General features: G+C 43.2%; 1 protein-coding gene across 2 annotated transcripts in view; it reads right to left on the reverse strand.

Annotated features, from left to right (window-relative positions):
* LOC106581221 (serine/threonine-protein kinase ULK2) overlaps positions 1-15,987 on the reverse strand; it is a 54,354-nt gene extending 38,367 nt beyond the window's left edge. For both annotated transcript variants that reach the window (XM_014163134.2, XM_014163133.2), the window contains exons 1-3: positions 14,647-15,987; positions 4,563-4,655; positions 4,313-4,354 (exon numbers count right to left, since the gene is read on the reverse strand). In XM_014163134.2, coding sequence (XP_014018609.1) covers positions 4,313-4,354; positions 4,563-4,655; positions 14,647-14,736 — 225 coding nt within the window. In that variant the 5' untranslated portion in view covers positions 14,737-15,987. The remainder of the gene's footprint in view (positions 1-4,312; positions 4,355-4,562; positions 4,656-14,646) is intronic.
* Between the last annotated feature and the right edge of the window lie 2,618 nt (positions 15,988-18,605).

Here is an 18,605-nt window from a genome sequence, read left to right on the forward strand (position 1 = left end):
GACAGAGTGAAAAGAAACCCTAGAAAGAGAGAGGGTGCTTGGAGGCCTAACACCCATCAATAACACTGCAACACTATCTTCATCTCCCTATAAAAACGCCAAAGCTGGAGTCTCTCCTCTCTTCCCTTTCAGACGGCATCTTTAAGCCCCACTGCCTGTGTGCCAAAAGTGACAGCTGCAGAGGGGAGAGCTGGCCCAGGGAGGGTACTGCCAATGGGGGGAGAGGAGAAGAGAGGGGAGAGAGACTAAGACACACAAAGCCCAAACCAGTGTCTTCAATTATGGTTAGTGTTCTGTGGAATTCCTACTCACTTCCAGGTAGAAGTTGCCCACTCCCCTAACCACATACAGTATATATACACAAGTATGTGGACATCCCTTCAAATTAGTGGAGTCGGCTATTTCAGCTACACCCATTGCTGACAGGTGTATACAATCGAGCACACAACCAATGCAATCTCCATAGCCAAACATTGGCAGTAGAATGGCCTTACTGAAGAGCTCAGTGACTCAACATGGCACTGTCAGAGGATGCCACCTTTTCAACAAGTCTGTTCATCAAATTTCTGCCCTGCTAGAGCTGCCACGGTTAACTGTAAGTGCTGTTATTGTGAAGTGGAAACGTCTAGGCGCAACAATGGCTCAGCCGATAAGGGATAGGCCACACAAGCTCACAGAATGGGACTGCCGAGTGCCGAAGCAAGTAGCGTGTAAAAATCATCTGTCCTCGGTTGCAACACTCACTTCAGAGTTTGAAACTGCCTATGGAAACAACGTCAACACAAGAACTGTTCACCGAGAGCTTAAAAACCTCTTACATCTAGATGTTCCGCTAGCGGAACGCCTCGCCAATATCCAATGATAGGGCGTGGCGCGAATTACAAACTCCTCAAAAATCCAAAAACTATTTTACACCATTTTAAAGACAAGACTCTCCTTTATCTAACCACATTGTTCGATTTCAAAAAGGCTTTACAACGAAAGCAAAACATTAGATTATGTCAGGAGAGTACCCAGCCAGAAATAATCAGACACCCATTTTTCAAGCTAGCATATAATGTCACAAAAACCAAAACCACAGCTAAATGCAGCACTAACCTTTGATGATCTTCATCAGATGACACTCCTAGGACATTATGTTATACAATACATGCATGTTTTGTTCAATCAAGTTCATATTTATATCAAAAACCAGCTTTTTACATTAGCATGTGACGTTCAGAACTAGCAAACATACCGAAAACTTCCGGTGAATTTACTAAATTACTCACGATAAACGTTCACAAAAAACATAAATTATTTTAAGAATTATAGATACAGAACTCCTTTATGCAATCACGGTGTCCGATTTTAAAATAGCTTTTCGGTGAAAGCACATTTTGCAATATTCTGAGTAGATAGCCCGGCCATCACAGGCTAGCTATTTTGACACCCACCAAGTTTGGCACTCACCAAACTCAGATTTACTATAAGAAAAATTGGATTACGTTTGCTGTTCTTTGTCAGAATGCACTCCCAGGACTTCTACTTTACACCCAATGTTGTTTTGGTTCCAAATAATCCATAGTTATATCCAAATAGCTGCGTTTGTTCTTGCGTTCAAGACACTAACCAAAGGGTGACGCGCCGGCGCATATCGTGACAAAAAATGTCAAAATATTCCATTACCGTACTTCGAAGCATGTCAAACGCTGTTTAAAATCAATTTTTATGCGATTTTTCTCGTAAAATAGCGATAATATTCAGACCGGGAGACGTTGTTTTCGTTCAAAGACTGAAAGAAGAAAATGGTGACTTCACGCGCACGCCCGTGTCATTGTTCTCAGATCGACCACTATCCAAATGCGCTACTGTTTTCCGCCCAGGGCCTGCAGAGTCATCATTCCTCGTTCTGGCGCCTTCTGAGAGCCTATGGGAGCCTTAGAAAATGTCACGTTAAAGCAGAGATCCTCTGTTTTCGATAAAGAGGCTATAGAAGGCCAAGAAATGGTCAGACAGGGCACTTCCTGTATGGAATCTTCTCAGGTTTTGGCCTGCCATATGAGTTCTGTTATACTCACAGACACCATTCAAACAGTTTTAGAAACTTTAGGGGGTTTTCTATCCAAATCAAACAATTATATGCATATTCTAGTTTCTGGGCAGGAGTAATAACCAGATTAAATCGGGTACGTTTTTTATCCGGCCGTGAAAATACTGCCCCCTAACCTAAACAGGTTAACAAAATGGGTTTCCATGGCCGAGCAGACACACACAAGCCTAACATCACCATGCGCAATGCCAAACGTGGCTGGAGTGGTGAAAAACTCACCACCATTTGACTCTGGAGCAGTGGAAACACGTTCTCTGGAGTGATGAATCACGCTTCACCATCTGGCAGTCCGACAAAGGAATCTGGGTTTGGAGAATGCCAGGAGAACGCTACCTGCTCGAATGCATAGTGCCAACTGTAAAGTTTGGTGGAGGAGGAATAATGGTCTGGGATTGTTTTTCATGGGTTGGGCTAGGCCCCTTATTTCCAGTAAAAAGGGAAATCTTAACACTACAGTATACAATGACATTCTCAACGATTCTGTGCTTCAAACTTTGTGGCAACAGTTTGGGGAAGGCCCTTTCCTGTTTCAGCATGACAATGCTCCTGTGTACAAAGCGAGGTCAATATAGAAATGATTTGTCGAGATCAGTGTGGAAGAACTTGACTGGCCTGCACAGAGCCCTGACCTCAACCCCATCAAATACCTTTGGGATGAATTGGAAACCTGGTCTGCGAGCCAGCACTAATAGCCCAACATTAGTGCCCGACCTCACTAATGCTGTTGTGGCTGAATGGAAGCAAGTCCCCGCAGCAATATTCCAACATCTAGCGGAATGCCTTCCCAGAAGAGTAAAGGCTGTCATAGCAGCAAAGGGGGGAACCAACTCCATTTTAATGCCCATGACTTTTGAATGAGATGTTCGACGAGCAGGTGCCCACATACTCTTGGTCAAGTAGTTATCTTTGATCAGACTCCCTGACCCCCAATCATAACCTTAATCATAAGGGGTATGAAAAGATATTGGCACCTAGTGCCTGTATTAGTGGGTTTAGCCTTCTTCCATCCATTCAGTATTGATAAAAGGCTTTTCAAACACATTATACATCACACGCTACATTAGTATAATGACAGGTCTGACTATAAGTGGTGATCACATCAGGGGTGCGGCTAGAGGGATGAAGGGAGGAGGGCCGGATGGGAGAGCAGCAGGGTCCCGGTGGGAGGCTTACGTAAACAAAGAAAGTGCCTCACCATGTGGGCAGCGGTGCTTGATCATGACTTCAATAACTCTCTCTCTCTACCGCTCTTTCCATCTCTCCCTATTGGCTGGAACCCTACTGGAAAGGCTTTTTATAAATAGAGAACGCAGAGCGACTCATAGGGCTACCTGCTAACCTTGGAGTGAACAATAAAACCCACGCACACAGAGAGCTCTTGGACTGAGGGCTGAGCCAAGCTGGTTTTCAAAGGCTTTCCTGCTCTTTTATAGAAGGCGCTCAGTGATTTCCATGGTGAACCAAAGCTACAGGTCCAGTAGTCACCATGAAGTAAGGTCATGGTGAGAGACTAAAACCTGACCTTTGGTGGCAGCCATTTTGTCACCCGCCTTGAAGTGGACGACCCTGCCCCCTGGCCCCGTTACATCACTGAGGACGGTCAGCAGTGTGTGCTGATTGACGACCAGCAGAGGTGATGGTCGGTACAATGCATGATGCTGGTGTAACCATGGCCAGTCATGTGGTGTCATGTAACTGAGAAGATCCAGCAGTCAGTCAGTGTTCACAGCCTTGGACCACCAGTCAGAAGTCTTATCGGAGTTAATGGTTTACATATGAATGTCCACTAACATTACACACATACTTCTGCTCTGGTAATCTGCAGCCAGCTCCACATGGACCGGGCAAACAGAGAAAAGGTCTACTCAGGAGCTTGGCAACCCATTATGTGTCTGTCTGTCTCACTGGTGAGCTAGTGATTGTGAGTGTTCTGCTTGTATACAGTTGCACTGCCCATGCACTGTCCCATTTGGCTAGTTATAATGAATAAAATAATTGGATTCTAGCCATGTAGGTCTAATTGAGCACTGTTGAAGAGAATGGCTAGTTGAATCGAAGAGCAGTCATCGTAAAAAGCACCAGAGTGAACTGGAGGCTGTCAGCACGCAGCCTACGGGCTTTAGTGAAGTTAGGCTAACTCAAACGCAGTAGACACACCCAGTCTGCTTGCAATCAGCTGAGCTCGACCTTACTTCAATGGAAAACCAGATAAGGAATTACCTGGACATCGTAAAGTGCCACAATGTTCTCATGTTGAAGTTCCTGGGAAAAGTAATGAAGAAAGAAGCACATTAGTGATGCATTAGCTACTGTACTGTTGATGTGACGACTGGCTTCTATTTACATTTATAACAAGGAAGTCAAGGCCTTTCAGTCAAACATGCTGACTGATGGAGGATCGATGTTAACTCATTCTTTAAATATGTTTCCAAGATAAATGACAAGTAATTAGGTTAAGCATACTACTCACCTTGAGGATTTTGATTTCCTTGCCAAGCAGGATCTGGGACTTGGAGAGGTTCTTCTTGTTAATGCTCTTGACGGCCACCTCCCAATCAGTCTTCTGCAGATGGAGCAAGGAGAGAAATAAAGAACAATTAGTTAAAATCCCTTTAGATGTGTTCAGTTCCCCCATCACGCACACTAATGTTAAGGGAAGTGTTTGTGCATGTGTGTGTGTAAAGCCTAGGCCAGCTGGCCTATAATTGCTTTTTGTGCACTGTGCATCATTGTTTGTGAGAGAGATGCAGGGGAAGAGAGGACATCTTAGACATTAAATCAACACAGGTTTCTTGGGTTTCAATCAGATAGGCCTCTGTGACACTGAATGACAAAACAGTCAAAAGAATACTAGAACACCGAGTTATCATGTGAGGTAGCCCACTTCCACTAAAACCTGAGCGAGAGACCTATTTTCTACTCAAGTTTAGAGAGACCATTTCCATGTTTTCTTTATTCACATGAGCCCTTAGTGTGACTGAGTAGCCTATAAAAAAATGACTATTCAAGCTCACAAGACTCAAAATGCTTGATTTCTTTGCCCTTGAGCTAGAGACACTGAGCTTGGACAATGACCGCAACTAGCCTAAATTGCTAGGCTAGGTGGAATGGATGGTGCATTGTAAGACTTTCCGAGAGCAATTCTATGAATAAAAAGGGCTGCTGCTTTCCAAATGAATCTAGGTTAATAGGAGAGGTTTTAATTCTGTGTTGTAATTGGCTCTGCCGCTAGGCAGGGTTCTACTGGTAGTAGCACAGGGAGGCAGCACGTGACAGCATGCCCCAGCCAACTGTGGCATATACCAGCATGCCCCAGCCAACCGTGGCATATATCAAGGCAGTGCAGCAAACAGAAACCCCATACAATAGAATCACCCCATCGGCCTATGGTGTAATGCTGAGCAGAGGGTGGTGGGTATTGTTTGCACCAAATCAAGTTAATGACCAGTCTCCTGCTATGATAACACAGAGACAGTCAGAGAGACTGAAGGGCAAAGTAAGCACTTTCCATTGGACTTTTTTTTATTAGTTAGATGTAAAATTGCACAACTAAGATATCCTCTGCCAATTTCTTCAGTTATCTTAAATTATTTTGAGGAAGTGCGTAATGGCTACGGTGCCTCAAGATGGACTGTTGCTGTTTTTTTTCTGTTTTTTCAAGTGAAGGTCTTTTAAGGGAGTATGTGAGCACACTCGTTCGGTTCAACTATAAGGTGCCAGTCGAACCAAAGCATGTGGAAGCCTTTAATGTCAGCAACATAGGGATGGGCATCTCTCCCTTTCAAGGCCATTCGATACACATCTAGACACATGGGCTCCGATACTGGAACAATATGTTTTAGTTTGAAATGATTTGGTGCAATTCGGTTTGACTAGAGAATTAATTGATGTCATTCAGTTTGATGCGATATGATGCACAAACATACATTTTCCATTCTAAATGAAAATCTTCTGCTGATGGAGCTCCTGAGCTGGGCCTCTGAGCTGGGCCTCTCTGAGCTGGATCTGTCTGAGCTGACTAAATCACCATCACCTACTAATTAACTTGTTGTTTTTGCAGATTAAAAGTTTGAGCTCGTAACATATCAATATTTATCGTTTACACAAATTAGCTATGGCATTACCAACTTTACCCTTTCTTAAAATTAGCATATACACTGATTGTTTAAAGCAAAACTACCAAAACTATTGCTGACGTTGAACCAGAACAATCCAAATAAAATCTATTGTAAGCCCCTTTCAGCAGGTATAGCCCGATGAGGCTCCCGAGTGGCGCAGCGGTCTAAGGCACTGCATCACAGTGCTAGAGGCGTCACTACAAACCTTGGTTCGATTCCAGGCTGTATCACAACCGGCCGTGATTGGGAGTCCCATAGGGCGGCGCACAATTGGCCTAGCCTCGTCCGGGTTTGGCCCGGGGTAGGCAGTCATTGTAAATAATAATTTGTGCTCAAGGGCACGTCGACAGATTTTTCACTCTGGGATTCGAACCCGCAACTTTTCAGCCACTGTCCCAACGCTCTTAACCACTAGGCTATCTGCCGCCCTGACTACACTATGTAAGACAAAACCCACAAAGAAAAGACAACAGGCAAATGCATATGTGATCTCAATAGTGACGGCATGGCTAGTTCAAACTGCAGGACTTTGTGAATAGATCACAGGAGACTAAGTGAGAGGCAATAATGAATAAAGATGTTCATACATGCACGTGTATCTGTAGTGAGTGTTCTCACTACAGATTCTAAATTGCACTAGATCCTTTAAGACAAAATCCAGAATAGAAAAGACAATACGCAAACGCATATGATATCCCAATGTCAAAATCTGGGATTTGCAAATGGCAGCCAGTGGGCCGCATGAAGGCCCTCGGATCAATTTCCAATTAGGAACTCATTCGGGGTCTCAACTTACTGTTGCAAGTTACAATATATCATGTGCAATTTCTAAATTTGGATGTGCATTAGCATTCTCTCTTGTTATGTACAGTGCCTTTGGAAAGTCTTCACACCCCTTGACATTTGCCACATTTTGTGTATTAAAGATAAACATAAATAACTTATTTACATAAATATTCAGACCCTTTGCTATGAGACTCGAAATTGAGCTCAGGTGCATCCTGTTTCCATTGATCATCCTTGAGATGTTTATATAACTTGATTGGAGTCCACCTGTGGTAAATTCAATTGATTGGACATGATTTGGAAAGGCACAAATGTCTATACAAGAGCCCACAGTTGACAGTGCATGTCAGAGAAAAAAAACAAGCCATGGAGGTCGAAGGAATTGTCCGCAGGACTGGGGAAGGGGGAAGGGTACCAAAACAGTTCTACAGCATTTAAGGTCCCCAAGAACACAGTGGCCTCCATTCTTAAATGGAAGAAGTTTGGAACCACCAAGACTCTTCCCCGAGCTGGCCACCTGGCCAAACTGAGCAATCGGGGGAGAAGGGCCTTGGTGAGGGAGGTTACCAAGAACCTGATGGTCACTCTGACAGAGCTCTAGAGTTCCTCTGTGGAGATGGAAGAACCTCCAGAAGGACAACCATCTCTGAAGCACTCCACCAATCAGGCCTTTATGGTAGAGTGGCCAGACGGAAGCCACGGATGCGGGTACACAGACCAGCGAGTAACTGTGGCCCCAGATTTTTTGGTGGCCCCCACCCCATCAGAGTTGCCCATCCCTGATCTAAACAGTGACGGCAGGGCTAGTTCAAACTGCAGTAGGATGCTTAAAAGATGAGGCAATTCATCAGCCCTGTTAAAAGTGGACCTGGCATCATGTGATTGGAATATTTATAACCCTGCCTCAGCATGCCTTCTATTTATAGGATTATTTCCACCTAGGCTAGGAGATGGAGGACAGACAGAATGGGATGTTATTGGTGCTTGCATTTTAACCAGCTCAAGAACATCATTGAAGGAAGGATATCAGGTCAAATACCGGTACACTGGTAGTACACACAGCTTCAAATGTACACAAAATTTAGCTGCTATGTTCTGGTCACAGGCAAACGCATAGGGCTAGGTACAGTATGAACATAAGCTACACCCCAGCTCAGGCTCCTCAATAACAGTGAAATGTACAATACTATGGTGTTACCATGACAACCCAGCAATGACACTATACTGTAGGTGTCCCTATAATGCACGTGTCAAACATAAGGCCCGCGTGCAGAACCCGGCCCATGACACATTTCTATCCGGCCCACGCAGTGATTTGGGTTGTCAATTTATTTCGGCCTGCTTCCATACCGCTCGCGATGCGCTGCAGTACAAGTCCCAGCAGGCACTGCCAACGTGCTGCACGCCAAGCGGTAGTGCATTGTCACACACACACACACCCCTTCATATACACCCCTTCTCCCAGACCCACACACACACAAGCTAGCCAGTGCGCTGTATCATCATGAATGCCACTGACCTAATCTTCTACCAGACCGAAAGTTTAAACTGTTGTAGGCTAAATGTCCATGCCAAGTGTTGGTTCTAACAGTTCATTGCTGTAGCACACAGAATTTTATCTTGGTTGTCAAAAAGTTACAAGATAAAGGATTCACACGCGGGTATAAGTTACTACTAAAGGACAATAGGACACATAATGAGTATAAATGAGTCAACAGTTGAGTTATCTACTTCATGAAATTACAGCCTGATGCGCTTGCGTCAATGAATTGAAAGTCAATCGCGCTGCTTTCGTGTGTCCACAGTGGAGGGAAAGTGTACAGACACATGCCACAGTCCTAGCTATGCTACTACACTGAACAAAAATAAACGAAACATGCAACAATTTCAAAGATTTTACTGAGTTACAGTTCATATAAGTAAATCAGTCAATTTAAATAAATTCATTAGGCCCTAATCTATGGATTTCACATAACTGGAAATACAGATATGCATCTGCTGGTCACAGGTACAAAAAAAAAGGTTGGGGCGTGGGATCATAAAATGGGCCTCAGGATCTCTGTCCATTCAAATTGTCATCAATAAAATTAAATTGTGTTCATTGTCCGTAGCTTAAGCCTGCCCATACCATAACCCCACCATGGGGCACTCTGTTCACAAGGATGACATCAGCAAACCTCTCGCCCACACGATGCCATACACGCTGGTCTCAGACACTCCCGCAGGTGAAGAAGCCGGATGTGGAGGACCTGGGCTGGCGTGGTTACACATGGTCTGCAGTTGTGAGGCGGTTGTAGGTACTGCTAAATTCTCAAAAAAACGACGTTGGAGGCGGTTTGTGGTCGAGAAATGAACATTAAATTCTCTGGAAACAGCTCTGGTGGACATTCCTGCAGTCAACATGTCAATTGCACGCTCCCTCAACTTGAGACATCTGTGGTATTGTGTTGTGTGACAAAACGGCACATTTTTGAGTGGCCTTTTATTGTCCCCAGCACAAGGTGCACCTTTGTAATGATCACGCTGTTTAATTAGCTTCTTGATATGCCACACCTGTCAGGTGGTCACTAACAAGGATGTAAAAAAATGTGTGTACAGAATGAGAGAAACACTATTTTTGTGCATATGGAACATTTCTGGGGTCTTATTTCAGCTCATGAAACATGGTACCAACACTTTACATGTTGCGTTAATATTTTTGTTCAGTGTTAAAATGTTGCAGTCTGGCTTTGGTTTTTAAAGTTTGACAACTAATAACCAAAAAACAAAACGCCATGCAGATGCGAAACATGAAGGCCTATTACAAAAACATTTGAGCAGTAGCCTAGGCTGGACACTCAACAAAGTAATACATTTTGAGTGCACCATACATCAATGCTGCATTCAACAGCACTTGTGATCCATGCAGTGCAAAAATAAATAAATAAATAAATATATATATATATGATTCAAGTTAAACTGTTAGAACAACCTAGCAACATTTTGTTATTTGGAGTTATTCTATACTTTTTGATTAAGGTCACAGCATATTATGCAGATCTGTAACCATAGCAGCAAAGGCTGGACAAATGTTATTTATATCTTTGTTTTAATATGTTAAAAGGCTATATACAGCATCCTATGTACATAAGTGGACATTTAAAAAAAAAGGGAGATATTTAAAAAATAAAATAAAATAAAAACAATGGCCAGAGTTGGGTCGAAGTTGTATGCATGTTTTTTTGTAAAATGTCTGGCCCGCAAATTTCTTATGTTTTATCAATATAGCGGATTGAGTTTGACACCCCTGCTATTGTATCCATATTTTCTTAACGTTAACATACAGTACCTTAACCGTTGGCGTAGGTACCGATTCATAATCTTTGCATACTGATATTCTCTTCACACAGAATAATTCAATACAATATACAGCTCTGGTGGACATCAATACTGTTGATTGTGATGGCACCGAAGACCACGGCTGATGTTTTACATTCTCCCAACCAATTGTGCTATTTTTTTGCGTTTTGTGTAACTTATTTTTTTTACTTATTGTGTACATAATGTTGCTGCCACCATCTCTTATGACCGAAAATAACTTCTCACCGCGTAATGGAAGAAACTTTTTCCTTTAACGAGTCCGACGAGAAGGATATCCTGCTTTCACTGGAACGGGCCCAGATCCACACTTTTTGCGTGAAGAAAAGTCGCCGGAAAAGAGGCCGCAGATCGGGCACCCTTCTGAGAATCCGGCGGTGAGCGAGTAAACTCCCATTGCCTTCCATTTCTCTTGCTAACGTACAATTATTGGAAAATAAAATTGATGACCTACGATTAAGATTATCCTACCAACAGGACATTAAAAACTGTAACATCTTATGTTTCACCGAGACGTGGCTGAACGAAGATACGGACAACATAGAGCTAGCGGGATTTTCCATGCACCGGCAGAACAGAGACACTACCTCTGGTAAGACAGGGTGGGGGTGTGTGTCATTTTGTCAATAACAGCTGGTGCGCGATGTCTAATATTAATGAAGTCTCAAGGTATTGCTAGCCTGAGGTAGAGTACCTTATGATAAGCTGTAGACCACACTATCTACCAAGAGATTTCTCATCTGTATTATTCGTAACCATCTATTTACCACCACAGACAGATGCTGGCACGAAGACCTCCCTCAACCAACTCTAAGGCCATAAGAAAAGAAGAACATGCTCACCCAGAAGCGGCGCTCCTAGTGGCTGGGGACTTTAATGCAGGGAAACTTAAATCAGTTTTACCAAATTTTTACCTGCATGTCAAATGTGCAACCAGGGAAAAAAATAAATCCTAGCTCACCTTTACTCCACACACAGAGATACATACATAGCTCTCCCCCGCCCTCCATTTGGCAAATCTGACCATAATTCTATCCTCCTGATTCCTGCTTACAAGCAAAAGCTCAAGCAGGAAGTACCAGTGACTCGCTCAATACGGAACTGGTCAGATGACGCGGATGCTACGCTACAGGACTGTTTTGCTAGCACATCAATAAGTGCATCGATGACGTCATCCCACAGTGACTGTACGTACATATCCCAACCAGAAGCCATGGATTACAGGCAACATCTGCCGCTTTCAAGGAGCGGGAGACTAACCCGGACGCTTATAAGAAATCCCCCTATGCCCTCAGATGAACCATAAAACAAGCAAAGCGTCAATATAGGATTAAGATTAAATCCTACTACACTGGCTCTGATGCTCGATGGATGTGGCAGGGCTTGAAAACTATTATGGATTACAAAAGGAAACCCAGACGCGAGCTTCCCAGTGACGTGAGCCTACCAGACGAGCTAAATACCTTTTACGCTCACTTCGAGGCAAGCAACACTGAAGCATGCACAAGAGCACCAGCTGTTCTAAGTGACTGTGCGATAACACTCTTGGTAGTCAATGTGCATAAAACCTTTAAACAGGTCAACATTCACAAAGCCGCTGGTCCAGACGGATTACCAGGACGTGTACTCAAAGCATGTGCGGACCAACTGTCAGGTGTCTTCCCTGACATTTTCAACCTCTCCCTGACAGAGTCTATAATACCTACATGTTTCAAGCAGACCACCATAGTCCCTGTGCCCAAGGAAGCGAAGGTAACCTGCCTAAATGATGGCTTGTCATGGCTCACATCAACAGCATCCTCCCGGACACCCTAGACCCACTCCAATTCGCATACCGCCCCAACAGATCCACAGATGACGCAATCTCAATTGCACTCCACACTGCCCTTTCTCACCTGGACAAAAGGAACACCTATGTGAGCATGTTCATTGACTACAGCTCAGCGTTCAATACCATAGTGCCCACGAAGCTCATCACTCAGCTAAGGACTCTGGGACTAAAGACCTCCCTCTGCAACTGGATCCTGGACTTCCTGACGGGCTGCCCCAGGTGGTAAGAGTAGGCAACAGCACATCTGCCACGCTGATCCTTAACACTGGGGGCCGTCAGGGGTGTGTACTTAGTCCCCTCCTGTACTCCCTGTTCACCCACGACTGAGTGGCCAAACACGACTCCAACACCATCATTAAGTTTGCTGACAACACAACAGTGGTAGGCCTGATCAACAACGATGAGACGGCCTATAGGGAGGAGGTCAGAGAACTGGTAGTGTGGTGCCAGGACAACAACCTCTCCCTCAACGTGAGCAAGACAAAGGAGCTGATCGTGGAATACAGGAAAAGGCAGGCCGAACAGGCCCCCATTACCATCGACGGGGCTGTAGTGGAGCGGGTTGAGAGTTTCAAGTTCCTGGGTGTCCACATCACCAATGAACTATCATGGTCCAAACATACCAAGAGTCGTGAAGAGGGCACGACAAAACCTTTTCCCCTCAGGAGACTGACATGGGTCCCCAGATCCTCAAAAGGTTCTACAGCTGCACCATCGAGAGCATCCTGACCAGTTGCCTCACCACCTGGTATGGCAACTGCTCGGCATCTGACCGTATGGAGCTACAGACGGTAGTGCGGACGGCCCAGTGCATCACTGGGGCCAAGCTCCCTGCTATCCAGGACCTATATAATAGGCGGTGTCAGAGGAAAGCCCATAAAACTGTCAGAGACTCCAGCCACCCAAGTTATAGACTTTTGTCTGCTACCGCACGGCAAGCAGTGCCGGAGCGCCAAGTTTAGGACCAAAAAGCTCCTCAGCAGCTTCTACCCCCAAGCTATGACTGCTGAACAATTCATAAAATCCCCACCGGACAATTTACATTGAACCCCCTCCCTTTTGTACACTGCTGCTACTCGCTGTTTGTTTGTTACCTATGCATAGTCATTTCGCCCCCACCTACATGTACAGATTACCTCAACTAGCCTGTACCCCCGCGCTCTGACTCGGTACCCCCTGTATTTAGCCTCGTTATTGTTATTCTTATTGTGTTACTTTTTATTATAGTCTATGTGGTAAATATTTTCTTCTTCTTGAACTGCACTGTTGGTTAAGGGCTTGTAAGTAAGCATTTCATGGTAAAGTCTACACTTGTTGTATTCGGCGCATGTGACAAATAAAGTGTGATTTAATTTGATACTGCACAGTGGCAATAGGGTAGCATGATGACATCATCCCTTTTTTGTAAAATGTCTGGCCCGCAAATTCCTTGTGTTTTATCAATATGGCTCGTGTGTGAATTTGAGTTTTACACCCCTGTTATTGTATCCATCTTTTCTTAACGTTGACATACCCTCACCATTGGAGTAGCTACCTACTGTATAATGAATCTTTGCATACTGACGTTCTGCTCTCATAGAACAAAAATAATTCAATACTGTACACTACACAGTGGCAATAGGGTAGCATGGTGACATAATCCCTGGATGCATCACACAGTGAGATAGACGTGGAGCAGGCTCAGACATATGTAACATTCTCTCCTCTCTGACCGTCCTTCAGCTGCACCTTGATCAACAGAACACTGTTTGGTCCACATCCCTATCATGGACAGTCACCACAGTCCTGTCAGTCAGTCAAGATGCTTTGTTATCACTGTGAGTGTTTGGCAATCAAGCTAATAGGATGAATGTATCATCACTAGACCGTATCATCACATTCCATTGTTGATATAAAAAAAAAGGATTACATTGATGTGTAGACGATTGCTCATATCATGACTGAAGACAGAGAAAGAAGACCTTGAGGAGGAAAAACAAGCAGACATGCTCCTTTTCCACCTTATCTAGGCTGGCTGGCTACGTCAGCGAGCTATTCATTGCTGTTTGAGTCATCCGTTTCATGAATGAACGGCTCGCATCTCTCTGCACCCAGTACCAGACCATAACGCAAGATTGCACAACATCATCACATGATCGAGGCTTATGAAACACAATAACATGCATGATCAAACATGTATATAACATTGTTATATTTGAATACAGTGAAGACTATGAATGGATAGAATGGATTTAACTGCATCACTATTGTAACTAATATTTATAATGTCTAGTTAGTTGAAGGAAAACTAAACAAAATTTTGCCGAATGACAGTTTATTTACTGCAGTGTAATGCCACTGACATAGATTTATATAAACGTCACTACTCTCACATAACATTATAGAGAAAAAAAAAGAGGAAGGGTGCAAGCAAAGCAACGGGAAAGATGCAGATGCAGACCTTTCATGTTCCAGATAGTTACCTTTCTGTGCCTTCCTTTGAACACCACAGCGAAAGCCCCATGTCCCACCAAGTCCTTTCTGCTGTATTCAAAGTCTCCAACTGTCTCCATTGTCAAAGTAACTGTCCAATTTAGGTCAGGTGTGGAAAGGTTCTTTCTTCAGTGATGCACGTTGAAGGATGCTCTCTTTTGATATCAGAACCCTGGTGCAACAATGTATCCACCCAAACGTTGCTTTAGCTGTCAAGCAAACTAGTGATTGTGGCGTTTTCACAATACAAGTCAGTTTTACAAGGACAAGCGTGCATTCCAGTCCACCTTTGATATTGCCTGAGAAACAGCCAGGTGATGATGTAACTGATCACCTTTAAAATGGGATGCAAAACTGGAGCTAGTGTCAAATTATTTCCTGTCAGTAGCCAAGTACAACAGATTCTGTAATGTTTGACGTTTAACTATTTCCACAATCAGACAATGCAGTCAGCTTTCCGCATGGCTGGACACAATCCCAAGGTACACAATGTCAGTCCCTACTGCCAGCTGTCATTTTCTGACCCAAACTGCTAACGTTATACACTGGCTAGCTACCTAGTTATATGTGCATTTAGTTAGCAAACAAATTAGCTCAAAACTGCTTTGCTTGACATTCTACATGATGTCAAGTATTCTGGATAAAAAGATTGCAAGCTTCAAACACCCACAGACACTTATACTATATAACCAGAGAGTGACATGCTGTGACATGCGTCATGTTGCCCATTGTTGCTAGCAAACAACCATGCTAACAGCATCTTATATACAGTAGCTAGTTAGCTTTAACGTTAGCTTCATACTACCTAAACAGAATAGCAATTGAATTGACGGATCACAATTAGCAATGATCCGATTATCGCAGGTAATTGCAAGAACATCTAAAATACAGGCCCATATATTTTCCTAAAAGGCTATGAAATGCAACACTACTGAGTTTCAATAGAATTCGTGTCAATCAGTTTACTGTCATAATAGTCCTCTGGTGAGATGTTCTATCCAGAAGACGTCTCTCTGCTTGGAAAACATTGACGTTCGTGCGATTGTCTTCAATGTTATCCAAATCGCATCTATTCAAATTCCTTGATTTTCATCATTGGTCATCAAATCTCAGTCACAGGGCAAAAATACTTGGGTCAGCAAGAACATGGTAACCGATTCAAATTCACCTTAAACCGTACAACAAGTACAACCATTGAATGTATGTCCCTTAATACAGTTAATCTGCTAAATTATTTTGGTTTCGTCGTTCCCCTTCCAATCACATTGGCCAAGTACCGCCTTGTCTACAGACATACCCTCCCTACGTCAATACATAACAAATGACGAAAAGAGTACTGTGACAAATCTTTAATTCCATATCCTTCCGCGGACTACATCAATGCGCAATATGCCCTCCGCGACGAAGGATAGTTCCACGATGTCGTAATTTAGGTAATCTGGGATAATCCAGAACTAAAACCTCGTTGTAGCTTTGATTTGAATAAAAACATATGACACATTTCATTGTTATTAATGAAGTAAAACATGTAATTACTTATCTCGCTCCAAAATAACTTCACAGAGTCACACTCATAAACAATGTGTATAAAAGTTTCCCCTACTCCTACTTAATAGTTAATGTCTTTATTTTCTCTGGTCAATTTTACATACACAAAATAAAATAATTTAAATCAGTTCCCAAATGCAATATTTTTTTGTTGCTTGAAATCGAAAATGTACAAACATCTCTAGATTTAGTCAATGACAAAAAAACTAACAATTCATTCTTACAACTGTACCATAGGTTTATACAAATGTAACCCCTGACCTTTTTTGTTTTATTATTTTAATTTGTTTCATAAGAATAAACTGTAATTGTAGTGATGTCCTGTTTATTTGTTACTGTAATTTGAATAATACCAATATATATTTTTTTACTAAAGTCTCGTGTAATTGGTCATATGCTCGATGTACGTAGTCTGTCCACGAAAGATTATAATTTAGTCTACACATTTTTTGTTGTTCATTTAACTGTTATGTATCTAGGTATGTTTGATAAAAAAACTGAAACTTTGCAATTGTTTGACTATGACGCCCTTAAAATAAATGCCGCGTTTTATGTGCTAGTTGGAACTCGGAAACTCGAAAATGTGCGAATTGCTGATTCGTTGAACGCGGCACGTGTATAACTACAACATAATAATTTCCAAGTGATTAGCTACTTCAAATAATTGGGAAATATGAATGCAAGTATTAGCCTACATCAGAGGTATTCAAATCTTACCTAGGTCCGGAGCCTGCTGGTTTTCTGATAATTAATTGCACCCAGCTGGTGTCACAGGTCTAAATCAGTCCCTGATTAGAGAGGAACCATTAACAAAAGCAGTGGATCTGGTTTACAGGTCCAGAGTTGAGTTTAAGGGGCCTACAGTATCATTAACAAATATAGCCTATCGATTGTCATCCCAAAGTGGACAGTAATATCTCACTATGTTTTGAAATTATATTTCAGAGCCCAAAACCCACGTACCCCAATAATGTATTGGTACCCCATTGCATATTCAGCCCCATCTAGCGTTAGAGTAGTAGAGACAGCGATAGGCTACCAGAGATTTACATTATCGTTCAGGCCTCTATTTGGAGCTCAAGACTGGTCCATCATTCCTTTGCTTTGTATATGTTTCCCCCTACTGGATTTATTTAGGTATGACATATATCCCTTGAATGCGTTTGAAAAATAAAAACAGCTGACTGACTCCCTTGTCACTGAGTGTCCTGGATCCTTTATTATTTAATTAATTCATAAACCAAACAGGACTATGGTTTATTAGTGGGACTTGCTCTAGATATTGCACTTACTTCTTATTCATGTGACTTGCTTTTTCTTCATGAAGATTCATTAGCATTTTACATTTGTTTATGTTAATTTGATTTCTGCACAGGAACGGACATCAACTTAACAGGAAAACGAAGGCAGTAAGGCCATCAATGCAATTATATTCAATCAATTGGCCAAAACATTAGTTGGGTTACTTGCTCTTTGAGGACCGTTGTAATTGCTTGGATAGACGTTTGGTGATGGCGGAAAATATACTGCTCAAAAAAATAAAGGGAACACTTAAACAACACAATGTAACTCCAAGTCAGTCACACTTCTGTGAAATCAAACTGTCCACTTAGGAAGCAACACTGATTGACAATAAATTTCACATGCTGTTGTGCAAATGGAATAGACAACAGGTGGAAATTATAGGCAATTAGCAAGACACCCCCAATAAAGGAGTGGTTCTGCAGGTGGTAACCACAGACCACTTCTCAGTTCCTATGCTTCCTGGCTGATGTTTTGGTCACTTTTGAATGCTGGCGGTGCTTTCACTCTAGTGGTAGCATGAGATGGAGTTTAGAACCCACACAAGTGGCTCAGGTAGTGCAGCTCATCCAGGATGGCACATCAATGCGAGTTGTGGCAAGAAGGTTTGCTGTGTCTGTCAGCGTAGTGTCCAGAGCATGGAGGCGCTACCAGGAGACAGGCCAGTACATCAGGAGACGTGGAGGAGGCCGTAGGAGGGCAACAACCCAGCAGCAGGACCGCTACCTCCGCCTTTGTGCAAGGAGGAGCACTGCCAGAGCCCTGCAAAATGACCTCCAGCAGGCCACAAATGTGCATGTGTCTGCTCAAACGGTCAGAAACAGACTCCATGAGGGTGGTATGATGGCCCGACGTCCACAGGTGGAGGTTGTGCTTACAGCCCAATACCGTGCAGGACGTTTGGCATTTGCCAGAGAACACCAAGATTGGCAAATTCGCCACTGGCGCCCTGTGCTCTTCACAGATGAAAGCAGGTTCACACTGAGCACATGTGACAGACGTGACAGTCTGGAGACGCCGTGGAGAACGTTCTGCTGCCTGCAACATCCTCCAGCATGACCGGTTTGTCGGTGGGTCAGTCATGGTGTGGGGTGTCATT

Source organism: Salmo salar, chromosome ssa20 (assembly GCF_905237065.1).
Source record: "Salmo salar chromosome ssa20, Ssal_v3.1, whole genome shotgun sequence".
Lineage (NCBI taxonomy): Eukaryota > Metazoa > Chordata > Actinopteri > Salmoniformes > Salmonidae > Salmo > Salmo salar.